This window comes from Oncorhynchus tshawytscha, linkage group LG19 (genome assembly GCF_018296145.1).
Source record: "Oncorhynchus tshawytscha isolate Ot180627B linkage group LG19, Otsh_v2.0, whole genome shotgun sequence".
Taxonomy (NCBI): domain Eukaryota; kingdom Metazoa; phylum Chordata; class Actinopteri; order Salmoniformes; family Salmonidae; genus Oncorhynchus; species Oncorhynchus tshawytscha.
This window is the reverse complement of record NC_056447.1, coordinates 16,171,016-16,194,794: the sequence shown is the minus strand read 5'-3', so window position 1 is coordinate 16,194,794 and position 23,779 is coordinate 16,171,016. Positions and strand designations below refer to the sequence as shown.

At 45.2% G+C, this 23,779-nt stretch overlaps 1 protein-coding gene across 1 annotated transcript in view; it reads left to right on the top strand.

Moving 5' to 3' along the window:
- The first annotated feature begins 510 nt into the window (after positions 1–510).
- Positions 511–23,779, top strand: part of LOC112219205 (forkhead box protein P2-like) — a 31,330-nt gene continuing 8,061 nt past the window's right edge. The window contains exons 1-7 of the mRNA XM_042301375.1: positions 511–589; positions 11,415–11,601; positions 11,845–11,921; positions 12,043–12,144; positions 12,358–12,479; positions 12,844–12,913; positions 13,997–14,163. Of these exons, the coding sequence (XP_042157309.1) occupies positions 536–589; positions 11,415–11,601; positions 11,845–11,921; positions 12,043–12,144; positions 12,358–12,479; positions 12,844–12,913; positions 13,997–14,163 (779 nt within the window). The 5' untranslated portion in view covers positions 511–535. The remainder of the gene's footprint in view (positions 590–11,414; positions 11,602–11,844; positions 11,922–12,042; positions 12,145–12,357; positions 12,480–12,843; positions 12,914–13,996; positions 14,164–23,779) is intronic.

Below are 23,779 nucleotides of genomic sequence, written 5' to 3'. Positions count from 1 at the left end.
GTCAGCCAGTTTATCAAGTAAGTTTTCCTATGGAGAGTGTATGTATAGTGTATAAAGCAGTTTCTGCATGTGTGTATCACCCCAGTAACTCATGTGAGCGTTCTCAGGCACCTAAATATTGAGCACATGCTGGATGAAAGGAGCACGGCCCAGTGCAGAGTCCAGATGCAGGTGGTGCGGCAGTTAGACCTCCAGGTAGGTAGGTAGGTAGGTAGGTGTGTGTGTGTGTGTGTGTGTGTGTGTGTGTGTGTGTGTGTGTGTGTGTGTGTGTGTGTGTGTGTGTGTGTGTGTGTGTGTGTGTGTGTGTGTGTGTGTGTGTGTGTGTGAGAGAGAGAGACTGTGGTGACGGCGTACCTCAGCTCAAACTACTGTGGGGTTTCTTCACCTCTTCTTGCTCCCTCCATCCCTTGGTACCTCTCTCTCTCTTTCCTCCCCCCCCCTCTCTCTCTCCTCTTCTTGCACTCTCTCCCCCTCCTCTCTCCTCTATCCGCCTCTCCTCTATCAGCTCTCTAAAGAACGGGAGCGTCTCCAAGCTATGATGGCCCACTTACAACTGCCAACTTTGCAACCACAGTCCCCTTCCAAACCTGTAAGTATACAGACAGACCACACCTACAGTGTCTCACACAAAATGACCTATTCAGTCAACATGTATAACGTGCTTTGAAGAATGATGAGTTGTGAACAACAGATTCTAAATAGTATGGTTCTTTAGAAATAATGCCATACCATAAAAGTTCCATCAGAAATCCAAGTGTAAGTGTAGGTGACACTACACATGAGCATGAGCAGGCAAATTATATTTGTGGAGTCCTTTGGTATATTGCTCTAGCTATAGTATGCGTCCCAAATAAAATAAAATAAAATGTTATTGGTCACATACACATGGTTAGCAGATGTTAATGTGTGTGTAGCTTTTAGTTCCGGCCATGCAGTAATATCTGACAAATAATCTAACAATTTCACAACAACTACCTTATACACAGTGTAAAGGAATGAATAAGAATATGTACAAATAAATATATGTATGAGCGATGGCAGAACAGCATAGGCAAGATGCAGTAGATGGTATAGAGTACAGTATATACATTTGAGATGAGTAATGTAGGGTATGTAAACATTATATAAAGTGGCATTGTTTAAAGTGACTTGTGATACATTTATTACATCCACTTTTTCATTCTTAAAGTGGCTAGAGATTTGAGTCAGTATGTTGGCAGCAGCCACTCAATGTAGTGATGTTCTGTTTAACAGTCTGATGGCCTTGAGATAGAAGCTGTTTTTCAGTCTCTCTGTCCCAGCTTTGATGCACCTGTACTGACCTTGCCTTCTGGATGATAGAGGGGGGAACAGGCAGTGGCTCGGGTGGTTGTTGTCCTTGATGATCTTTTTAGCCTTCCTGTGATTTCGGGTGATGTAGGTGTCCTGGAGGGCAGGTAGTTTGCCCCCGGTGATGCGTTGTGCAGACCTCACTACCACCTGGAGAGCCTTGTGGTTGTGGGCGGAGCAGTTGCGGTACCAGGCGGAGATACAGCCTGACAGGATGCTCTCGATTGTGCATCTGTAAAAGTGTGTGAGTGTTTTTGGTGACAAGTCAAATTTCTTCAGCCTCCTGAGGTTGAAGAGGCACTGTTGCGCCTTCTTCACTACGCTGTCCGTGTGGGTGGACCATTTCATTTTGTCCATGATGTGTACACAGAGGAACTTAAACTGTCCACCTTCTCCACTACTGTCCCGTCGATGTGGATAGGGGGGTGCTCCCTCTGCTGTTTCCTGAAGTCCTCGATCATCTCCTTTATTTTGTTGACGTTGAGTGTGAGGTTATTTTCCTGACACCACACCACACATTAAGAACACCTGCTCTTTCCATGACAGGCTGACCAGACCTCGCTCAACAGTTTCCAGGGTGTATCAGGAATAGTCCACCACCCAAAGGACATCCAACCAACTTGACACCTGTGGGAAGCATTGGAGTCAACATGGGCCAGATGCCTTGCGGAATGCTTTTGACACCTTGTAGAGTCCATGCCCCCAAAAATTGAGAATGTTCTGAGGGCAAAAGTGGGTGTTTTAGATTAACTGTCTTCAAAGTATTGACTCGGGACGCCGGGTTTTATATGAAAGCTTCTTTTAGTAATAATCCTTGTTCACATTACGATTAACAACTTTAGATTCTACAGAGCAATGCAAACAAGATGCTAGCGGAAAGTCAGCTTGCACCTGCACATAACTGGCGCGTTATCTCTCTCATTCCTGTCGCAAGGCATTCTGGAACTTGCAGTCAAAAGTGTATTTCAATACTAACCAATACAATTACATATGTAAATAACTGTATAGAAATATCTTTAGATACAGCTCAATAAATTTACTTAAACATTAACTCTGTAACACATTAAAGTTACAACAGGGTGCAACTCAATAATAGGAAGGTGTTCCTAATGTTTTGTACACTCAGTTGATATGAGTCCAGATCTATAATAAGTGAGGTTATATCTGATTTTAAAAGGTGCAGTATGGGATGAAAGCAATAATAGTTCTGACCCTTTGGCCTGGAGTGAATGAGGGAAACCATTGTAGTCCTTGTGAATCTCTCAGCAGCCTATAAGGGGAGTCAGACGTCTCTTATCAGGTTCGTGGGCCTAGAGAACACTAACAGAAGCTATTGTAAAGATATGATGTGTAAGCAATTGTTGAGCAAAAGGTGCTTGTGTGTGTGTGTATGAAAATCTAAGGTGACTTTTGACCTCTCCCAACCCCATCAAGAATGTTTTCGAATGGACTCAATAGGTTACCCACATTCAATTGGTATTGCTTTTTCATGAGATTACTGTCCTTCATTACATTTCTTTATTAGGATTTCACAGCGAAAGTAGAGGCCATGAGTGTCTTGGTCAAAAATAATGTCACTGATTGGCCTATAGCTGGTGTAGTTATAAGCAGTCTCACTTAAAACCTCATATCCGCTGCCCCATTTGACCTAGAGACTTGAAACGTTGTATGTAGGTGTCTTTACTCATGCTGAACCAATTTGGCCATAAGGTCCGAGAGGATAAATTTTCCTCCATATTGGACATTTTGGAAAACATTTGAAAAAAATATTTTCATTATCCATTAGTCCAATTAACACAGGTATGATAGATCTCTTAACTTAGTTTAAAAAAATATAAGGGATTGGTTCAGAGATGGCTGTTATTGGTATACCAGGAAATTTGATGTTCATTTCTGATGTTTATGGGACATATTGGAGTGCCAACAAAAGAAGCTCGTCAAAAGTAAGTTATGATTTATATTTTATTTCTGCGTTTTGTGTTGCGCCTGCAGGGTTGAAATATGCTACTCTCTTTTTTTTCCGGAGCCAGAAAAGCCTGCATGGGTGGCTGAAATGACAGAACTCATTCGTGCTGTGTCACTACAGGCGGCACAAAACACACGCCCTGGTCCCAGGGTCTTCTGGGATTGTGGCCAGCCAGGCCATCTGCGCCGAGATTGCCCCATGACCGCCAAAGCTCAGGGAAACGGCTTGGGGTCCTCATAGGCCGGGTAGTGCGGACCCCTTGCTTTCTATCCCAACTACCATCTTCTTCAGGAGGAGCCCACCGGCACAGACGGGGAAGCAAGGCTCCACTTCCCCCAGAAGCAGACGAGGGCAAGCGGATGGAGCCTGTTGTTGTGGTGGGCCAGACCTGTGTTGGGGACTTTTGTCATGTCCCTGTCACTGTGGAGGGGTGCCCTGCTCTGCCCTGGTGGACACTGGGTCCACAGTAACCCTGGTGAGGCCAGATATTGCGCCAGGTTGGACTCAGTGTGAGCCCACAACTGTGCAGCTCCGCACAGTCAGGGGTGAGCTGGTACCCATGAAAGGGAAGGGATTAATGACTCTGACAGTAGGGGGCAGGTCTGTGCGTCATCCTGTGTGGGTGGCGGCTGTGCAGGACCCTTGTATACTGGGGTTGGACTTTCTTAGGAGCACAGGCTGCCAGTTAGACCTAAATGGGGGCACACTGAGCTTCCACAGAGGGCCGGCAGTCACCATGGCCCACCCTAATGTCACATTCATGCAACCCAACAAACCCTTTACTCCAACAGTTAAACTAGCAGAGACTCATGGCTGCCCCCCCTCCCCCCACATCTGTGTGTGACTTTTCCCCTGCCCGCTGTCACTTACGGCTGTGTGTTACATTCCCCCAGCTACCTCCATGACACAGCCCTCTGTGAGCCCGGGCCGCACCCCCCCAGCCCAGCTACCCCAGATGGGAGAGGAGAGGATACTGTCTGCAGTGAGGGAGATATGGGGGAGGAATTGTGTTGGTCTTGACCCCGAGCAGCAGGAACGGTTGTGGCAGTTGCTGTTTGAATTCAGAGACAGCTTTGCGCTGAGTGAGGAAGAGGTGGGTCAGACTCATCTGGTGCAGCATGAGATCGACACAGGTGATGCGCGACCCATCAAGATGCGTCCCCGCCGTATCCCGCTGGCACGCCAGGAGGCGGCAGACAAGGCTGTGTTGGAGATGCAGCGGGCAGACTTCATCGAGCCCTCAGACAGCCCCTGGGTGGCTCCAGTCGTCATGGTTCCGGAAGAAGGGGGGCAAGCTGAGGTTCTGTGTGGACTACAGGCGGCTGAATGAGGTAACCAGGAAGGACTCATACCCCATAGCACGTATCGATGAGTCGCTGGACCTGGTTAGGGGGTTCTCCTGGTTTTCCTCACTAGACCTCTGCAGTGGCTACTGGCAGGTACCCCTCTCCCCAGAGGACAGAGCCAAAACTGCATTTTCCACTAACAGAGGACACTGGCAGTTCAAGGTCCTGTGCTTCGGACTGTGCAACGCTCCAGCTACTTTTGAGCGTTTGATGGACAGGGTGCTGGATGGCATCCCCCGACAGCAGTGTCTGGTATACCTCGACGACATCCTGGCCCATGGCAGCTCCTTCCAGTCTGCCCTGGGGGCGCTACGGCGTGTGCTGGAGAGGGTGGCTGCCGCAGGTCTGAAGCTCCACCCCGAGAAGTGCCACTTCATGAGGAGAGAGGTGTCCTTCTTGGGCCACCGAGTGGGGAAGGAGGGGATCAGCACCATAGAGGACAAGGTGGACGGCCCACCCCCACCGACCAGCGACAGCTGAAGAGCTTCCTGGGCCTGGCCTCATACTACAGGAGGTTTGTACGGGTCTTCTCAAGCGTCGCTGCGCCCCTAAACCGCCTGCTGCCGAAGGACAAAGCTTTCACTTGGACAGTGGAGTGTGAGGAGGCGTTCAACAACCTCAAACGTGCACTGATCAAGGGGCATGGATGGGGGATGGATGGCATGGATGGGGTGCTGGCCCAGGTGGGGCCAGAGGGGGAGAGAGTGGTGGCGTACTACAGAAAAACATTTGACAAACATGAGCGCCGCTACTGTGTCACCCAGCGGGAGTTCTTGGCTGTTGTGGCTTCCGTCAAACACTTCCAGTACTACCTGGGTGGCCTGCCCTTTACTGTAAGGACTGACCACTCTGCTCTCCAGTGGCTCATGTCTTTCAGAGAGCCAGAGGGGCAGGTGACACGCTGGTTGGAGGAGCTTCAGCCGTATGACTTCGCAGTGGTGCACAGGGCAGGGGCACAGTGTGTCGGGAGAGCGGGCCTGTCTGCTGTGAGCTGCAGACTGTCGATGTGGCTGAATGGGGGCAGCAGCAGGGACGGGACACAGACCTACAGCCAGTGCTACAGTGGGTAGAGGCGTAGGTGAGGCCACCATGGGAAGAGGTGACAGCACTCTCACTCGCGACCAAAGGGTTGTGGTCAAAGTTTGAGAGACTGCGGCTGGCTGATGGCGTGCTACAGCGGGCATGGGAAGAGTCAGCTACGGGAGAGGAGAGGTGGCAGGTGATGATCCCAAAAGCATTGCGGGAGGCTGTGCTCCAGAGTACTCATGGGAGGGTGGGGACTGGACACTTTGGGGTCACAAAAACATTCCGCCGCCTCAATCAGGGCTTTTACTGGGGGCAGCACAAGAGGGATGTGAAGGACTTTTGTCGTCACTGTGACAACTGCACAGCGAGAAAGGGCCCCCCAGGCCGCTCTCATGCTCAGCTCCAACAATTCCCAGTGGGGCCTCCCATGGAGAGGGTGGGAGTGGATGTAGTTGGGCCGTTCCCCAGTACAGACAGTGGAAACCTCTGGGTGCTCACGGCCATGGACTATTTCACAAAATGGCCCGAGGCCTATGACCAGAGGGCAGAGACCATTGTCGATGCCCTGACAGCGGGCATGTTCGCCACCATGTGTGAGAGGCTGGGTATGCACAAGACCCGCACTACTCCTCTCCATCCTCAAAGTGATGGCCTTGTGGAGCGCTTCAACAAAATGCTTGGACAGCAGCTGGCCATCGTCTCTTCCAATCACCAGCATGACTGAGACAAGCACCTGCCTATGGTCCTCATGGCATGCCGCTCCGCTGTCCAAAACCGCACCTCCTGCACGCCTGTCCTCCTCATGCTGGGGAGAGAGATCCGCACCCCTGCGGAGATGGCGATTGGTCGGCCCCTGGATAGCCCTCATGTTCCCCCCGGGCCAGAGTATGCCCGAGAATCCAGGACCGCCTGGAGACAGCCCCACACCTTCACCAGAAATCAGCTGGTGAATGCAGGTGTGAGGCAGAAGAGGAACTATGACGTGCACACCCGGGGAAGGCACTTTGTGGCTGGGGGAGCTGGTCTGGGTCTACAGCCCCCTAAGGAAAAAAGGCAGATGCCCCAAGTTGGAGAGTCACTGGGTGGGACCCTGCAGTGTCCTGGAGAGGGTAGGGGAGGTTGTTTACCGGGTGCAGCTTCCTCCCAGGGGGAGGACTGCACCAGGACAGGTTAGCCCCATACAGAAGGGCCTCTTCTCCCCAAGCCCCAGGGATCCCCACAATTCCCCTCTCTGGCAATGACATTCTCCAGGCACCCATCCCCAGGTGCCGCAGACAAGGCTCCAGACGGCCCACTCCCCGTCTCACCGCGTGGTTCCCCAGAGCCACGGACTGTGTTACCCGTTCCCGCTTCCTTGTCCCCCATATCCCTGCCATCATCCACTGGTTCCCAGAGGGGCACTCTGCGACCATCACGGCCACACAGGCAAAGGAGACCTCTGGGCCGCTTCAGAGACTTTGTTTGTTCCCTCGTGGACGAGGGACTTTGGTGGTGGTGGGGCTGTGTAGCGACCCGCACAGACAGCTATGTGTTATGTGTTAGGCTAGTAGGTGGTTGTGTTGTACTTACCAGTACCCAGTGTTCGCGGGGTCCAACATGCCAATCAACCTGCCAATCACGGGAATGCCTGGAATGTTCTGATGCCGGGCATCCTGGCGGTTGGTGGAGTGGCGTGGAGGGGGGTTGGTCAGGGGGATGGAGCATTGGAAGTTAAGACCAGGTTTAGCCTTTGTTCTCTCTCTTACGTCTGGCCTTCACAAGAGAAGGTCACGGTTGGCTTGTGGGGTATCTTTCGTTTATTTGGCGTGGGCTACGGCCAAACAGTAGCCTGTGTAAAGTTGGGTAAATAAACCGTCAATTCGTAAACTCAACCCACTGTCTGGACAATTGTTCCTTTATGATCTAGTCAGGTCATTACAGTAGATAATAATAGTAGATAATCATAATTAGTAGAAAACACTCTGAAGTTTTTAAAACTGTTTTAATCATGTCTGTGAGTATAACAGAACTTATGTAGCAGGCAAAACCCAGAGGACAAACCATTCAGATTTCTTTTTTTTTTAGGTCAATGAGGTTTCATTGGGAAACTAGATTTCTAAGGGACTTGTTCGCAGTTCCTGCCACTTCCACTGGATGTCACTAGTCCTTAGAAATTGGTTGAGGATATTCCTTTGTGTAATGAAGAAGTACGGCCATCTTGAATGAGTGTCATTTGAAGTGTACTTTTTGAGAGAGGCGCATGACTCGAAAAATAACGTCAGTTTGTTGTCCCCTGTATTGAACACAGATAGTCCCGTCTTCAATTTGATCGATTATTAACATTTAAAAATACCTAAAGTTGTATTACAAAAGTAGTTTGAAATGTTTTGGCAAAGTTTACAGGTAACTTTTTAAATATTTTGTAGTGACGTTGCGCAAATTGGAAGCTGTTTTTTTCTGGATCAAATGCGGCAAATAAATCGACATTTTGGATATAAATTGACGGAATTCATCAAACTAAACAACCATTGTGATGTTTATGGGACATATTGGAGTGCCAAGCTCATCAAAGGTAAGACATGATTTATATTTTATTTCTGCGTTTTGTGTTGTGCCTGCAGGGTTGAAAAATGCTACTCTCTTTGTTTACTGTTGTGCTATCCACAGATAATAGCATCTTATGCCTTTTTTAAATCTGACATGTTGGCTGGATTCACCACAAGTGTAGCTTTAATTTGGTGTGATTAATGTGTGATTGAATGAAAGTTTGATTTTTATGGTGTATTTTTTTTGGGGCGCTCTGCATTTTCTCTGGCTATTGGCCAAGTGGGACGCGACTGTCCGGCCTATCCCAGAGAGGCTAAACGGCATGAAGCCTATAGAACACTTCTTAAAAACTTCATAGGGATAGGCATCCCGTCTAAGGGATAGGTTTAAATCATGCAGCACTTGTGTCGCAATCGCAGATTTTAGACAAACAACGGAATTCATCGAACTAAACTAATATTTGTGATGTTTATGGGACATATTGGAGTGCCAATATGTCATACAAGTGTACATATAAGTATCTTATATCAGCTGAAAGCTTAAATTCTTGTTACTCTTGGAACTACCCATCCCGGATCCGGGAGAATTGTCATCAACTACACTAATTAGCATAGCGCAATGGTCAAAAAATATTACTAGAAAATATTCATATTCATGAAATCACAAGTGAAATATAGTGAAACACAGCTTAGCCTTTTGTTAATCACCCTGTCGTCTCAGATTTTGAAATTATGCTTTACAGCCAAAGCAAGACAAGCGTTTTTGTAAGTTTATCGATAGCCTAGCATAGCATTATGTCCAGCTAGCAGCAGGAAGCTTGGTCACGAAAATCAGAAAAGCAATCAAATTAATCGTTTACCTTTGATGAGCTTCGGATGTTTTCACTCACGAGACTCCCAGTTAGACAGCAAATGTTCCTTTTGTTCCATAAAGATTATTTTTATACCCAAAATACGTTTGTTGGTCACGTTATGTTGAGAAATCCACCAGAAATAGCGGTCACTACAACGCCGAAAAAATTTCCAAATTATGTCCATAATATCGACAGAAACATGGCAAACATTGTTTATAATCAATCCTCAATGTGTTTTTCAAATATCTATTCGATAATACATCAACCGGGAGAATTGGCTTTTCAGTAGGAGCGAGAGGAAAAATGGCTACATCTGTCTTTTACGCAAGAATCACTCTGAGAGCCCTCAGCTGGCCACTTACGCAATGTAGTCGTTTTACGCTCATTCTTCAACATAAAGGCGTGAAACTACGTCAAATGCTATAGACACCTTAGGGAATACGTAGAAAAAGGAATCTAGTTGATATCCCTTTCAATGGCCAATAGGGATGCATAGGAACACAACGGTTTCAAAACATGAGTCACTTCCTGATTGGATTTTTCTTAGGCTTTCGCCTGCAATATCAGTTCTTTTATACTCACAGACAATATTTTTACAGTTTTGGAAACGTTAGAGTGTTTTCTGTCCTAAGCTGTCAATTATATGCATATTCTAGTATCTGGTCCTGAGAAATAGGCCGTTTACTTTGGGAAACGTATTTTTCCAAAAATGAAAATAGTGCCCCCTAGCTTCAAGAGGTTAATATAACTGCACTGTCCACTTTATAGTAGCTAGTACTGTGAAAAAAATGCCATGTTATTGTTTAAGGAGAGTTCCTAACAACAAAACACTTTTTTCACCGCGATAGGTTTGATAAATTTACCGCTGAAGGTGAAATGTGTACTTACATTCTGAAATCTTGCTCTGATTTATCGTCCAAAGGGTCCCAGAGATAACATGAAGTGTCGTTTTAGATTTTTTTTTAAACAACATTTTTCATATCCTAAAAAGGTCCATATATCATGCACGATTGATTTTGTATTTCCACTCGTTCAATTTGTAAAGAAAGGAATCTGTGAAAATCTAAACCTAAACTTTGTTTCATCCAGTCAAATCACATTCGTATTTATTCCTCAGAGATCCTAGAACGTAACCAGACTTCACTATATATGTTTTAAAAATATATAATCGATAATATATCAACCGGGACTGTCGCTTTTTCAATAGGAGAGGGAGAGACAATGGCTGCCCCACTCTGTTGCGCAAGCAAAACTCTGCGAACATCCAGCTATCCACTGACGCGATGTTACAAATAAAGAAAAATAAAGAAGAAAAATAACAAATAATTAAGGAGCAACAATATACAGGGGTACCGGAATAGGAAGGAGGTTACATTATTATGTGGTCTGAACGTAGTGAAAGTGGATATTTTATTAGGGAAAATTTGAAACCGGCAGTCTTGCCACTTCAACAGTCAGTGTGTTACATATGTATTGAAGTATTTTGAAATGCTAATGTAGAGTGTACAAACTGAGATTTAAATCCTTTACAAACAGATTGACAAAATAAAGTACCAGAATTCAAAGATGACCGCAATATACCAATACACTAATGCTGAAATTATTTCACTAATCTTAACATAAACCACCAATCAAATTGACCCCAGAATTGGTATATAAACCCAATAATGAACTACTTTAACAATCGTTACCTGCTGCATTCAAAGAACCAACCTACAGCACTACACTAAACTTCCCTTGCATCCTCCTTGTGGTACTGAGAGATAAACATGGTAATAATTTCACTGATTGCACCTAAAGGAAGATAGTTCCTACATGATAGAGTGCTTGCTTTGTTATCCAACTGAGCTTGCGTCCTTTTAGTCATCCTGTGAACCCCCATTCATTGCTGCTGCTCACAGCTATATTTGATCTTTATTGTCTGAATGATATTTAGAGGCATGATATTTTCAACCTGAACATGACATAGAGTGCTTAAAATATCAGCGATGCAAAAATAAAGCTGACATTAAATTAACGTGATCACAGTAACATTTAGTTTTTGTGAATTCTGTTTACATCAGACATTGATCAGACATTTTGAAGACAGCAGGCTAAGACACAAGCTTGGATAATAGAGAAGCTAATTATTAACTAATCAAGCTAACATGACGCTGTAATGACAATACTTATGATACAATTTCACCCTTTAATTACTGACGATTGACTTCCTTCTCCAAAGGATATTAGTGGAAACACCAATGAAGAAGCAAATCCAATGGCATTGGTCACACCCATTTAAAAAGCTCCCTCTCCCTCTGGTCTTTTTCTTTCCTCTCCTCTCCTTTTCCACCCTGGTCTGTGTTTCTACTTCTTCTTCTGTGTGCAGCTGAGTTCTGGGTCCGGTGTCACCATGTCCAAGAGCCTGCCACCACTGTCCCCTCAGAAGCCCCTAACGGCCCCTGTTACCTCCCCATCCTCACCCCGGGGGCCTGCAGGACTCTGCCCCACAAGTGTGGGGACAATGCGAAGACACCACTCAGACAAGCACCCCTCTCTCTGCTCTCTGTCTTCAGGTAACAACCCGCACAGATGTCAACACAGTCCATACTGAATAGATGTACATAGCTTTGTCCCTGCTTCACTGTTGCTCCAGTCTTGTACTATGAAAAACTCAATATTGGCCTTTGCATGTCCTTTTCAATATCATCTTTGACACTTATTTAATACTCAGGATTTTTGCTGAATATTAACCAACCTGGTTGAAATATCTGTGTGAATGAAATTAACCAATTGTACAATGTATATTTTTTAAATAGAATTGAACCCAAATCATGAGATGTACAGAAATGCAGATATCAGGCCACCTTTTACCTATGCTACTCTGATAAGACAGGTAAGAAGACATGGATTTAACTTATAGTTTCCCCTGTAATCCCTGCGTAAAAAGGGGTATATCAGCATTCACCCCATTTGATGGATTACAACCTACATGTTTTTTGTGGTTATCGTTTTAGGCTATAATGGATGCATCGGACATGCAGTTAACACTTAATGAGATATACAGCTGGTTTACACAGACCTTTGCCTACTTCAGACGCAATGCTGCAACGTGGAAGGTACTGTATTGACTTAATCTTTGTTATAATGTTGATTGTGACTTACAAGTTGAAAATAACAAAGTGTACAGCATCCATATTAGGAAGTCATCAGTTTTCAGTTTTGTCAGATGTGTCGACTTCCTAATAGGGATGCCATAACTGTAATAACGCCTCCCTTGAGTTCTGTACGTGAAGCCTTTTCTGACCCTATTGCCTGTCAAACACACACAGAATGCAGTCCGCCACAACCTGAGCCTGCACAAGTGTTTTGTGCGTGTGGAGAACGTGAAGGGGGCCGTGTGGACAGTGGACGAGATGGAGTACCAGAGAAGGAGGTCTCAGAAGATCACAAGGTATTGTATATTGGGTTGATACCTTTATAAAATGATATAGAGCATACAGTTATTTATTTATTTCACCTTTATTTTACCCAAGTATGTCAGTTAAGAACACATTCTTATTTACATGAAGAGTGTTATATCTCCAAATAGGTCTTTTATACAGTATGTTGTACACATACTGTATGTATTTCTGTTAAGGATGTCTATTCTAGAAATCTGGCTTTTCAGATTTTTTAAACTTTGTTTTGAAAAGGAAAGAGATCGTACCAGTCAGATTTAATTAGTGTTAGCTAAACCTTGCCTCTAACTACATCAGTTGCTTGGAATTGTATTGATTTATGAGAATACATTACTATAAGACCTTGTCATTTTGTAGAAGCCCAACGCTAGGGAAGAACCATCTCTCCAGCCTTGCTTATTGGACTGCTCTTAATACCAGTTTACAAGTGAGTGTACCTTTATTATTAATCTTCAGAACTGTTACAAAAGGCATTTCACCATACTTGTGCATGTGACATTTAAAACTTTAAAAAGCAAAACTATACAAACTCCTACTCTGGCAAAAAAAAATAACAGGGAGACAAGGAGTCAAAGCTGAGACCAAGGTCTCGTTTTCAGATGAGCCCTGTATAACACAACGCAACGATACAGATCAAGATCCAATATACACCTCAAACTACACATCCATAGACACATTAATATAAACAACATAAAACCCCAAATAAAATCAATCATAAAAAAAAAAATATTCTTCCATAAAAATGTATCGTACCCCCTAAAAAAATACCAATCCAAACTCATCTCTCAGCATGTCCAGCCCATCCATCCTCTCAGCCAATCATGGCTAGAGTTAGGATTCCGTCTTTTTCTGTGGCTAAACGAACTAGGCTTTTAATTTAACAATTGTATTCTTATTTACGGATGGAATACAAGTTTGTTATTAAGGCACATGAAAGTTAACATGTTCCAGAAGGCATTTCTGCCCCAAAACATATATATATTTCTTATCCTGTGTGATGTGTGACATACGCCTAGCTACCTGTAAAGGGTCACATTTGACAGTTTTCCAGAATTTAGCTGGATTCGCCTTACAATCAGAAAGGGTAGTTACATAATAATCTGATTTAGCTTTTCTGATCAGTTTTACACATTAATCCTCAATTACCTAATAGATTGCCAATCTGGGTCCAAGCCTTTGTTCCTGGCCTTGATTTAGGCAACAATTATTTTATGAATGATTTCAGATAATTCAGGAATTAACTAGGCGTGCAATCTATTTAACTCTGAGTTTTGAAGGGGGAATGTTTATCTCCAATTGTATTTAACACATTTGCAAGAAGCTTAAATTAGGTTCAGGGATAGATGAGATACAATCAAGGTCACTAAAATGAAGATAATGTAAAAATATATATATATAGTTTTTTTAAAAAGCTTGTTCACTAAAGTTTTTAAAGTTCCTCTTAGTGTTGACATGAGGTTCATGAGTGATACATTGTGTCATCCATTCCCTCCCAATCACATCTACTCAGGCTCCACTGACTGAGAATGCTCTGGCTGTATTAAAGAACAGGAGCCCTGCAGGCCTGATAGGCAGCAGTTATTTGGGTCTGGTACACCGGACCAAGTCACTAAAACATCTGGACCTCCAGGACACCAATGGACAACGCAGCCCACACTCCACTTCACTGGCCCAGCTGTGAGTATGTCACAGTATATCACTGTTATGGTAAAGACATGACAGGTGTCATGTTGTCCCGGAAATCCCAGACCTGGGAGTTTTATTGGCTACTTGGACAGACAACTCCCCAAAGAAATCATGATTTTGGGTAGGGGTTTAATAAAATGTGGGCAGGAATTGGGCTTTTGAAAAATGATTGCACCAGAAACATGACAGAGGCGGACACAATACGGACGCAGAAAGCTAGGCTAATTATAGCCACAGCCAGTCAGTGGTTAGATGTCCATAGCACATGCGAACTACTCGCGTGTGAAATACACTAATTGAAAATATCCTCCATGATTTCCATTTAGCTAGTTATCAACTTTGCATCCGATGGGGATGTTTATGCCAGGGCATAAAGCTGTGGACAGATTTCCTGCACGTCTATTTAGGCCTATAATAACCGGACTTTAGTATCTGATCAGACTGGAATGCTGGAACAATGCAATTGCCCCTTGTTTTTAAACAGTTTGGGTGGCATCTATATGAGCCAGAAACATTAATTACAGTGTCAAAATGAACTACAAAGTGTTAATAGGATAACTTTGGTCATAAAGTCAGTCTCGTTCAAATGTTGTTTTGTGAGTTCGTCGTGATTTACTGGAGGGTTGGGTAAGAATTACTTACTTGCCCACTTTTGCCAATGATGCCCCAATTGCCCAGAGACAAAACGTTGTGGTCTGCCCCCAGCTGCCATGTGGACATTTGTTGTGAAGTGTGCATATGGATGTAATGCAAGAACATTTCATTCGGCAAATAGGAGTGAAAATGGGCTTCCATAAAGTTGGTGCAAACTTCCAATGCATTTGGTCTGGAATGGATTACATCCGACAGAGTCACTTCTGCTGCCTGTCAACTGTCAAACCACTGGTGTTGGTGAGTATGTTAGCTAAGTAGATATCTGGTTCAAGCTAGCTAGTGCTACTTTTGGTTATACAATATTGTATGATATACTGTAGACCTCTGCAACCCGACCAGGGCCCGACATTATACAATGGATGAGGGCCTCTTTTTCATAAATAACTAGGGTACGTACAGGGCTCTGATATCACCGAATTGATCACTAACATTTTGAAGCTGACATTTGCACATGTTCTGCTGCGCAGTATAGTCATATCTGACAAAGAGCAGAACATGGTGTCAGAAGTGCTTTAACCTCAAATATAGAACAGGGGAGATTATTTCACAGAAAATAAAACTGTTCCTTAACTTTTGTCAGAGTTGAAAGTAACTGCTCTCTCCTCACAAAGTCAGTGCACCATGAGCTGCGTGCAGGGAACAAGTCACAGACCGAGAGGAACAGCTAATGGATTTACTAACGGGGAAGTTATTTCTGATTTTGTGTTTCAGGCAGGGCCTTAAATTTGGCAGAAGCAATTGGGCCTGCGGAGGGTAGGGTCTGAATATTGCAGACATGGGTAGGGCTAGGGTTTAAAATTCATGCCCGTGCAGGGTTCTTGTAATCCAAGATGGCGTAGCAGTGAAGATGTGTTTGTTTTGTCCTTTGTATTTTTTGTATATATATTTAAATGTATTTTCAATCTCTTCTCGATTTTTTATTCGATTATACCTTCCGGTAACCTGCCTCACCCAATGTGATACGGAATCGCTATTATTTTCAATTTTAGAACACATTCAAGAATCTCCAGAAGCTAACCAGCTAATTAGCTACAAGCTATTTAGTCATTGTTAGCCACTGCTAGCGGCTTTTACCTTCTGCACAGATACCAGCCCTGTTTTTAGCCTGGACATTACTCGCCTGTCTACCAATATCACTTGTCTACCAATATCGGACTCTCTCTCCACAACAACACCGGATTCCGTAATCCCTGGACCACTACTTCTGATCTTCACAGCTAGCTAGCTCACAGCTTGCAGCTAGCTAGCTCACAGCTAGCTTTCACTCACCGTGGAACCTAGTACCGAAGCTATTCCCTGAGGCCCACCTCCCGGCCTACTCAGCTGTTCACCCGAACCCCACTCATACATGGCTAGAGCCCAAAACTCCACCGGATCCTTGCTGTAAACTCTGGACCTTGGCACCGGATCACTGCTGGTATCGATTGGATATGGTGGCTAACGCCACTGCCACGAAGCTAGCACCAGTTAGCCGTGAGCCAGGCACATCTCCCGGCTAGCAAATTAAATTCCACAATACCTCTTTCGCCATCTGGCATGGATTCTCTGTCGACACGGCACCCCGCTGCACCACCAGGACTGGTCTGCCGATGAATACTACATCCGCTGTACCTTCATCCGGCCTCCGTCGGAGCAGACGCAACTAACTTTAAACGCCGTGTCGCTAGCGTAGTGGGGCTCCCCTGTTCCATCTACTGCTGCCCCCTGGATACTATGATCACTTGGCTACATAGCTGATGCCTACTGGACTGTCCATTAATCACAGTACTCCATTCTGTTTATTTATTTTTTATCTGTCGGCCCCAGCCGCGAACTCAGGCTCTTGTGTGTAGTTAATCCGACCCTCTCTGTCTAGTCATCGCCATTTTACCTGCTGTTGTTGTGTTAGCTGATTAGCTGTTGTTGTCTCACCTGTTGTTTTAGCTAGCTCTCCCAATCAACACCTGTGATTACTTTATGCCTCGCTGTATGTCTCTCTCAAATGTCAATATGCCTTGTATATTGTTTTTCAGGTTAGTTATCATTGTTTTAGTTTACAATGAACCCCCTAATTCCACTCTTCATACCTCTGATACCTCCTTTGTCCCACCTCCAACAAATGCGGTGACCTCACCCATTACAACCGGCATGTCCAGAGATACAACCTCTCTTATCATCACCCAGTGCCTGGGCTTACCTCTGCTGCACCTGCACCCCACCATACCCCTGTCTGCGCATTATGCCCTGCAACAAAAACATGCGGACTCTCCTTCACTGCAGCCGAGGTGAGTAAGACATTTAAACGTGTTAACCCTCGCAAGGCTGCAGGCCCAGACGGCATCCCCAGCCGCGCCCTTAGAGCATGCGCAGACCAGCTGGCCAGTGTGTTTACGGACATATTCAATCAATCCCTATACCAGTCTGCTGTTCCCACATGCTTCAAGAGGGCCACCATTGTTCCTGTTCCCAAGAAAGCTAAGGTAACTGAGCTAAACGACTACCGCCCCGTAGCACTCACTTCCGTCATCATGAAGTGCTTTGAGAGACTAGTCAAGGACCATATCACCTCCACCCTACCTGACACCCTAGACCCACTCCAATTTGCTTACCGCCCAAATAGGTCCACAAACGATGCAATCTCAACCACACTGCACACTGCCCTAGCCCATCTGGACAAGAGGAATACCTATGTGAGAATGCTGTTCACCGACTACAGCTCAGCATTTAACACCATAGTACCCTCCAAGCTCGTCATCAAGCTCGAGACCCTGGGTCTCGACCCCGCCCTGTGCAACTGGGTACTGGACTTCCTGACGGGCCGCCCCCAGGTGGTGAGGGTAGGCAACAACATCTCCACCCCACTGATCCTCAACACTGGGGCCCCACAAGGGTGCGTTCTGAGCCCTCTCCTGTACTCCCTGTTCACCCACGACTGCGTGGCCACGCACGCTCCAACTCAATCATCAAGTTTGCGGACGACACAACAGTGGTAGGCTTGATTACCAACAACGACGAGACGGCCTACAGGGAGGAGGTGAGGGCCCCGGAGTGTGGTGTCAGGAAAATAACCTCACACTCAACGTCAACAAAACTAAGGAGATGATTGTGGACTTCAGGAAACAGCAGACGGAACACCCCCCTATCCACATCGATGGAACAGTAGTGGAGAGGGTAGCAAGTTTTAAGTTCCTCGGCATACACATCACAGACAAACTGAATTGGTCCACTCACACAGACAGCATCGTGAAGAAGGCGCAGCAGCGCCTCTTCAACCTCAGGAGGCTGAAGAAATTTGGCTTGTCACCAAAAGCACTCACAAACTTCTACAGATGCACAATCGAGAGCATCCTGGAGGGCTGCATCACCGCCTGGTACGGCAACTGCTCCGCCCTCAACCGTAAGGCTCTCCAGAGGGTAGTGAGGTCTGCACAACGCATCACCGGGGCAAACTACCTGCCCTCCAGGACACCTACACCACCCGATGTTACAGGAAGGCCATAAAGATCATCAAGGACAACAACCACCCGAGCCACTGCCTGTTCACCCCGCTATCATCCAGAAGGCGAGGTCAGTACAGGTGCATCAAAGCTGGGACCGAGAGACTGAAAAACAGCTTCTATCTCAAGGCCATCAGACTGTTAAACAGCCACCACTAACATTGAGTGGCTGCTGCCAACACACTGACACTGACTCAACTCCAGCCACTTTAATCATGGGAATTGATGGGAAATGATGTAAAATATATCACTAGCCACTTTAAACAATGCTACCTAATATAATAATTACATACCCTACATTATTCATCTCATATGCATACGTATATACTGTACTCTATATCATCTACTGCATCCTTATGTAAAACATATATCACTAGCCACTTTAACTATGCCACTTTGTTTACTTACTCATCTCATATGTATATACTGTACTCGATACCATCTACTGTATCTTGCCTATGCTGCTCTGTACCATCACTCATTCATATATATTTATGTACATATTCTTTATCCCCTTACACTGTGTATAAGACAGTAGTTTTGAAATTGTTAGTTAGATTACTTGTTGGTTATTACTGCATTGTCGGAACTAGAAGCACAAGCATTTCGCTACACTCGCATTAACATCTGCTAACCATGTGTATGTGACAAATAAAATTTGATTTGATTTGATATATATTATACAGAAATCCAGAAATCTGCTCCTTTTATTCTTTGTCCCCAACACTCTAGGCGACCAGTTTTGATAGCTTTTTTGACCAGTTTTGATAGCACCCTCATTCTACTCCTCCTCTGTTCCGCGGGTGATGTGGAGGTAAACCTAGGCCCCAGGCACCCTCATTTGTTAACTTCTGTGATCGAAAAAGCCTTGGTTTCATGCATGTCAACATCAGAAGCCTCCTCCCTAAGTTTGTTTTACTCACTGCTTTAAGCACACTTTGCCAACCCTGATGTCCTTGCTGTGTCTGAATCCTGAATTAGGAAGGCCACCAAAAATTCTGAGATTTCCATACCCAACTATAACATTTTCCGTCAAGAACTGCCAAAGGGGGAGGAGTTGCAGTCTACTGCAGACTACTACTTTCCAGGTCCATACACAAACAGTTTGAACTTCTAATTTTAAAAATGAATCTCTCCAGAAATAAGTCTCTCACTGTTGCCGCCTGCTACCGACCCCCCTCAGCTCCCAGCTGCCCTGGAAACCATTTGTGAATTGATCGCCCCCATCTAGCTTCAGAGTTTGTTCTGTTAGGTGACCTAAACTGGGATATGCTTAACAACCCGGCAGTCCTACAATCTAAGCAAGATGCCCTCAATCTCACACAAATCATCAAGGAACCCACCAGGTACAACCCTAAATCTGTAAACAAGGGCACCCTCATAGACGTTATCTTGACCAACTGGCCCTCCAAATACACCTCCGCTGTCTTCAATCAGGATCTCAGCAATCACTGCCTCATTGCCTGTATCCGCTACGGGTCCGCAGTCAAACGACCACCCCTAATCACTGTCAAACGCTCCCTAAAATATTTCTGCGAGCAGGCCTTTCTAATCGACCTGGCCCGGGTATCCTGGAAGGATATTGACCTCATCCCGTCAGTTGAGGATGCCTGGTCATTCTTTAGAAGTAACTTCCTCACCATCTTAAGCATGCTCCGTTTAAAAAATGCAGAACTAAGAACAGATTTAGCCCCTGGTTCACTCCAGACCTGACTGCCCTTGACCAGCTCAAAAACATTCTGTGGCGGACTGCAATAGCATCGAATAGTCCCCGCGATATGCAACTGTTCAGGGAAGGCAGGAACCAATACACGCAGTCAGTCAGGAAAGCAAAGGCCAGCTTCTTCAGGCAGAAATTTGCATCCTGTAGCTCTAACTCCAAAAAGTTCTGGGACACTGTAAAGTCCATGGAGAACAAGAGCACCTCCTCCCAGCTGCCCACTGCACTGAGGCTAGGTAACACGGTCACCACCGATAAATCCATGATAATCGAAAACTTCAACAAGCATTTCTCAACGGCTGGCCATGCCTTCCTCCTGGCTACTCCAACCTCGGCCAACAGCTCCACCCCCCCCCCCGCAGCTACTCGCCCAAGCCTCCCCAGCTCCTTTACCCAAATCCAGATAGCAGATGTTCTGAAAGAGCTGTAAAACCTGGACCCGTACAAATCAGCTGGGCTTGACAATCTGGACCCTCTATTTCTGAAACTATTGTCATTGTCATTGTCGCAACCCCTATTTACCAGCCTGTTCAACCTCTTTCATATCGTCTGAGATCCCCAAGGACTGGAAAGCTGCCGCGGTCATCCCCCTCTTCAAAGGGGGAGACACCCTGGACCCAAAACGTTACAAGTCAACAAACAGATCACTGACCATCTCGAATCCCACCGTAATCCCACCGCTGTGCAATCTGGTTTCCGATATCATAACCGCCATCGATAATAGACAGTACTGTGCAGCCGTCTTCATCGACCTGACCAAGGCTTTCGACTCTGTCAGACTCAGTAGCCTCGGTTTTTCTAATGACTGCCTTGCCTGGTTCTCCAACTACTTTGCAGACAGAGTTCAGTGTGTCAAATCGGAGGGCATGTTGTCCGGTCCTCTGGCAGTCTCTATGGGGGTGCCACAGGGTTCAATTCTCGGGCCGACTCTTTTCTCTGTATATATCAATGATGTTGCTCTTGCTGCGGGCGATTCCCTGATCCACCTCTACGCAGACGACACCATTCGGTATACTTCTGGCCCTTCCTTGGACACTGTGCTATCTAACCTCCAAACGAGCTTCAATGCCATACAACACTCCTTCCGTGGCCTCCAACTGCTCTTAAACGCTAGTAAAACCAAATGCATGCTTTTCAACCGTTCGCTGCCTGCACCCGTATGCCCGACAAGCATCACCACCCTGGATGGTTCCGACCTAGAATATGTGGACATCTATAAGTACCTAGGTGTCTGGCTAGACTGTAAACTCTCCGTCCAGATTCATATCAAACATCTCCAATCCAAAATCAAATCTAGAATCGGCTTTCTATTTCGCAACAAAGCCTCCTTCACTCACGCCGCCAAACTTACCCCCGTAAAACTGACTATCCTACCGATCCTCAACTTCGGCGATGTCATCTACAAAATGGCTTCCAATACTCTACTCAGCAAACTGGATGCTGTTTATCACAGTGCCATCCGCTTTGTTACTAAAGCACCTTATACCACCCACCACTGCGACCTGTATGCTCTAGTCGACTGGCCCTCGCTACATATTCGTCGCCAGACCCACTGGCTCCAGGTCATCTACAAGTCCATGCTAGGTAAAGCTCCGCCTTATCTCAGTTCACTGGTCACGATGGTATCACCCACCCGTAGCACGCGCTCCAGCAGGTGTATCTCCCTGATCATCCCTAAAGCCAACACCTCATTTGGCCGCCTTTCCTTCCAGTTCTCTGCTGCCTGTGACTGGAACGAATTGCAAAAATCGTTGAAGTTGGAGACTTTTATCTCCCTCACCAACTATAAACATCTGCTATCTGAGCAGCTAACCGATCGCTGCAGCTGTACATAGTCCATCGGTAAATAGCCCACCCAATTTAACTACCTCATCCCCATACTGTTTTTATTTATTTACTTTTCTGCTCTTTTGCACACCAGTATCTCTACCTGCACATGGCCATCTGATCATTTATATCCAGTGTTAATCTGCTAAATTGTAATTATTCGCCTACCTCCTCATGACTTTTGCACACAATGTTTATAGACTTTTTAAAAATTTTATTCTGCTGTGTTATTGACTTGTTTATTGTTTACTCCATGTGTAACTCTGTGTTGCTGTCTGTTCACACTGCTGTGCTTTATCTTGGCCAGGTCGCAGTTGTAAATGAGAACTTGTTCTCAACTAGCCTACCTGGTTAAATAAAGGTGAAATAAAAAATGAAATAAAAATAAATAAGTACTATGATATCACAGATGAAAGGGGAATGATACTGTAGATAGATAAATACATCAAGCTGCCATGTCAAAGGAGATGCATAGCTAACGTTAGCCAGCTACCTTGCTAAAATCAGCAAACTGTAGCCCATTGGCATTTAGGGTCAATAAATGTACTCTTAGATGCTAGCTAACAATAGGATGTAGTCAGCTTGATTTCAATAATGTTTCAACTCAAAATGGCTAGCTAACGTTAGCTAGCTAGCCAACTAATTTCAACTCAGACAAAGCTATGATAACTATCCTGGATTTGCAAGTTAGGTAGCTAGATAGATAGCATTTGGGGGCTAACCCATGACATCTCTGTTCTCATGAAAGTGTGTGTATTTTCTAGAGCAAAGATAAATGAAGGATGGTACTTGTCTACTACAAATATAGCTACTGCTCTGGGAGCAAATAGCAAAACGTATCAGAAAGCATTCGGCAACGTACACAGCTTGTTACATAGTAATGGCATCACCAGTCTGAATTTATTCTGAATCTACAACAGTCCCTCCATTAGCATATACACCGTTTGTGTGATGATATTTTATTACATTCACAACCTACATACAAAATCTGGTATATTTGTTGTTCAGTGGCATCATGGGAACCCCCCTACCATATCATGAGTTGTTATAGAAGGCTCAGGCAGTGGCCAGACACCAGTCCCACTGCAGAGTAATGGAGGACACTTTAACCAGGTTGGTCACATTTGATCTGGTCAAAATTCCATCCATCCTGGAATTCACCTAACCACCATTGATATTGTAATCAGTGCTGTGTGTATATGTTTGTCTTGTACTTTGTAAGGAGGTCCCCTTCCACTGTGCCATTGGCCTGAGTGAGTAATGCCAACCAGTCAATGCCATGCTGGCATGTGTCCATTGTGAATTAGGATCTCTGATTTTCTATGTTCAGCTGTGTATTTACTGTTGGCTTCCATGACTGTATGGTGACTGTCTTCCTCCCTCACTCACACTAGGAGCTGTGTCGGATATAGGAGCAGAAGTCAGTCTCCTTCATGACCAGTCTCTGTGACGAGAGGGGCCTGGAGCTGATCTATGCTGCCATGACAGCAGGTGTTCGCAAACACCTCAGAAGGGACAAAAGGTGATTACTACATTGAACATAAATATAAATGCAACATGTAAAGTATTGGTCCCATGTTTCATGAGCTGAATAAAAGATCCCAGAAATTTTCCATACGCACAAAAAATATATTTCTCATGTTGGGCACAAATGTCTTTATATCCATGTTAGTAAGCATTTCTCCTTTGCCAAGATAATCCATCCACCTGACAGGTGTGTTTAAACAGCATGATCATTACACATGTGGACCGTGTGATGGCGACAATAAAAGGGCCACTCTAAAATGTGCATTTTTGCAACACAATGCCACAGATGTCTTAAGTTTTGAGTGGGGGTGCAATTGGCATGCCGACTGCTCGAATGTCCACCAGAGCATTGAATGTTAATTTCTCTACCAGAAGCCAACCGGCCTCACAACCACAGACCAAG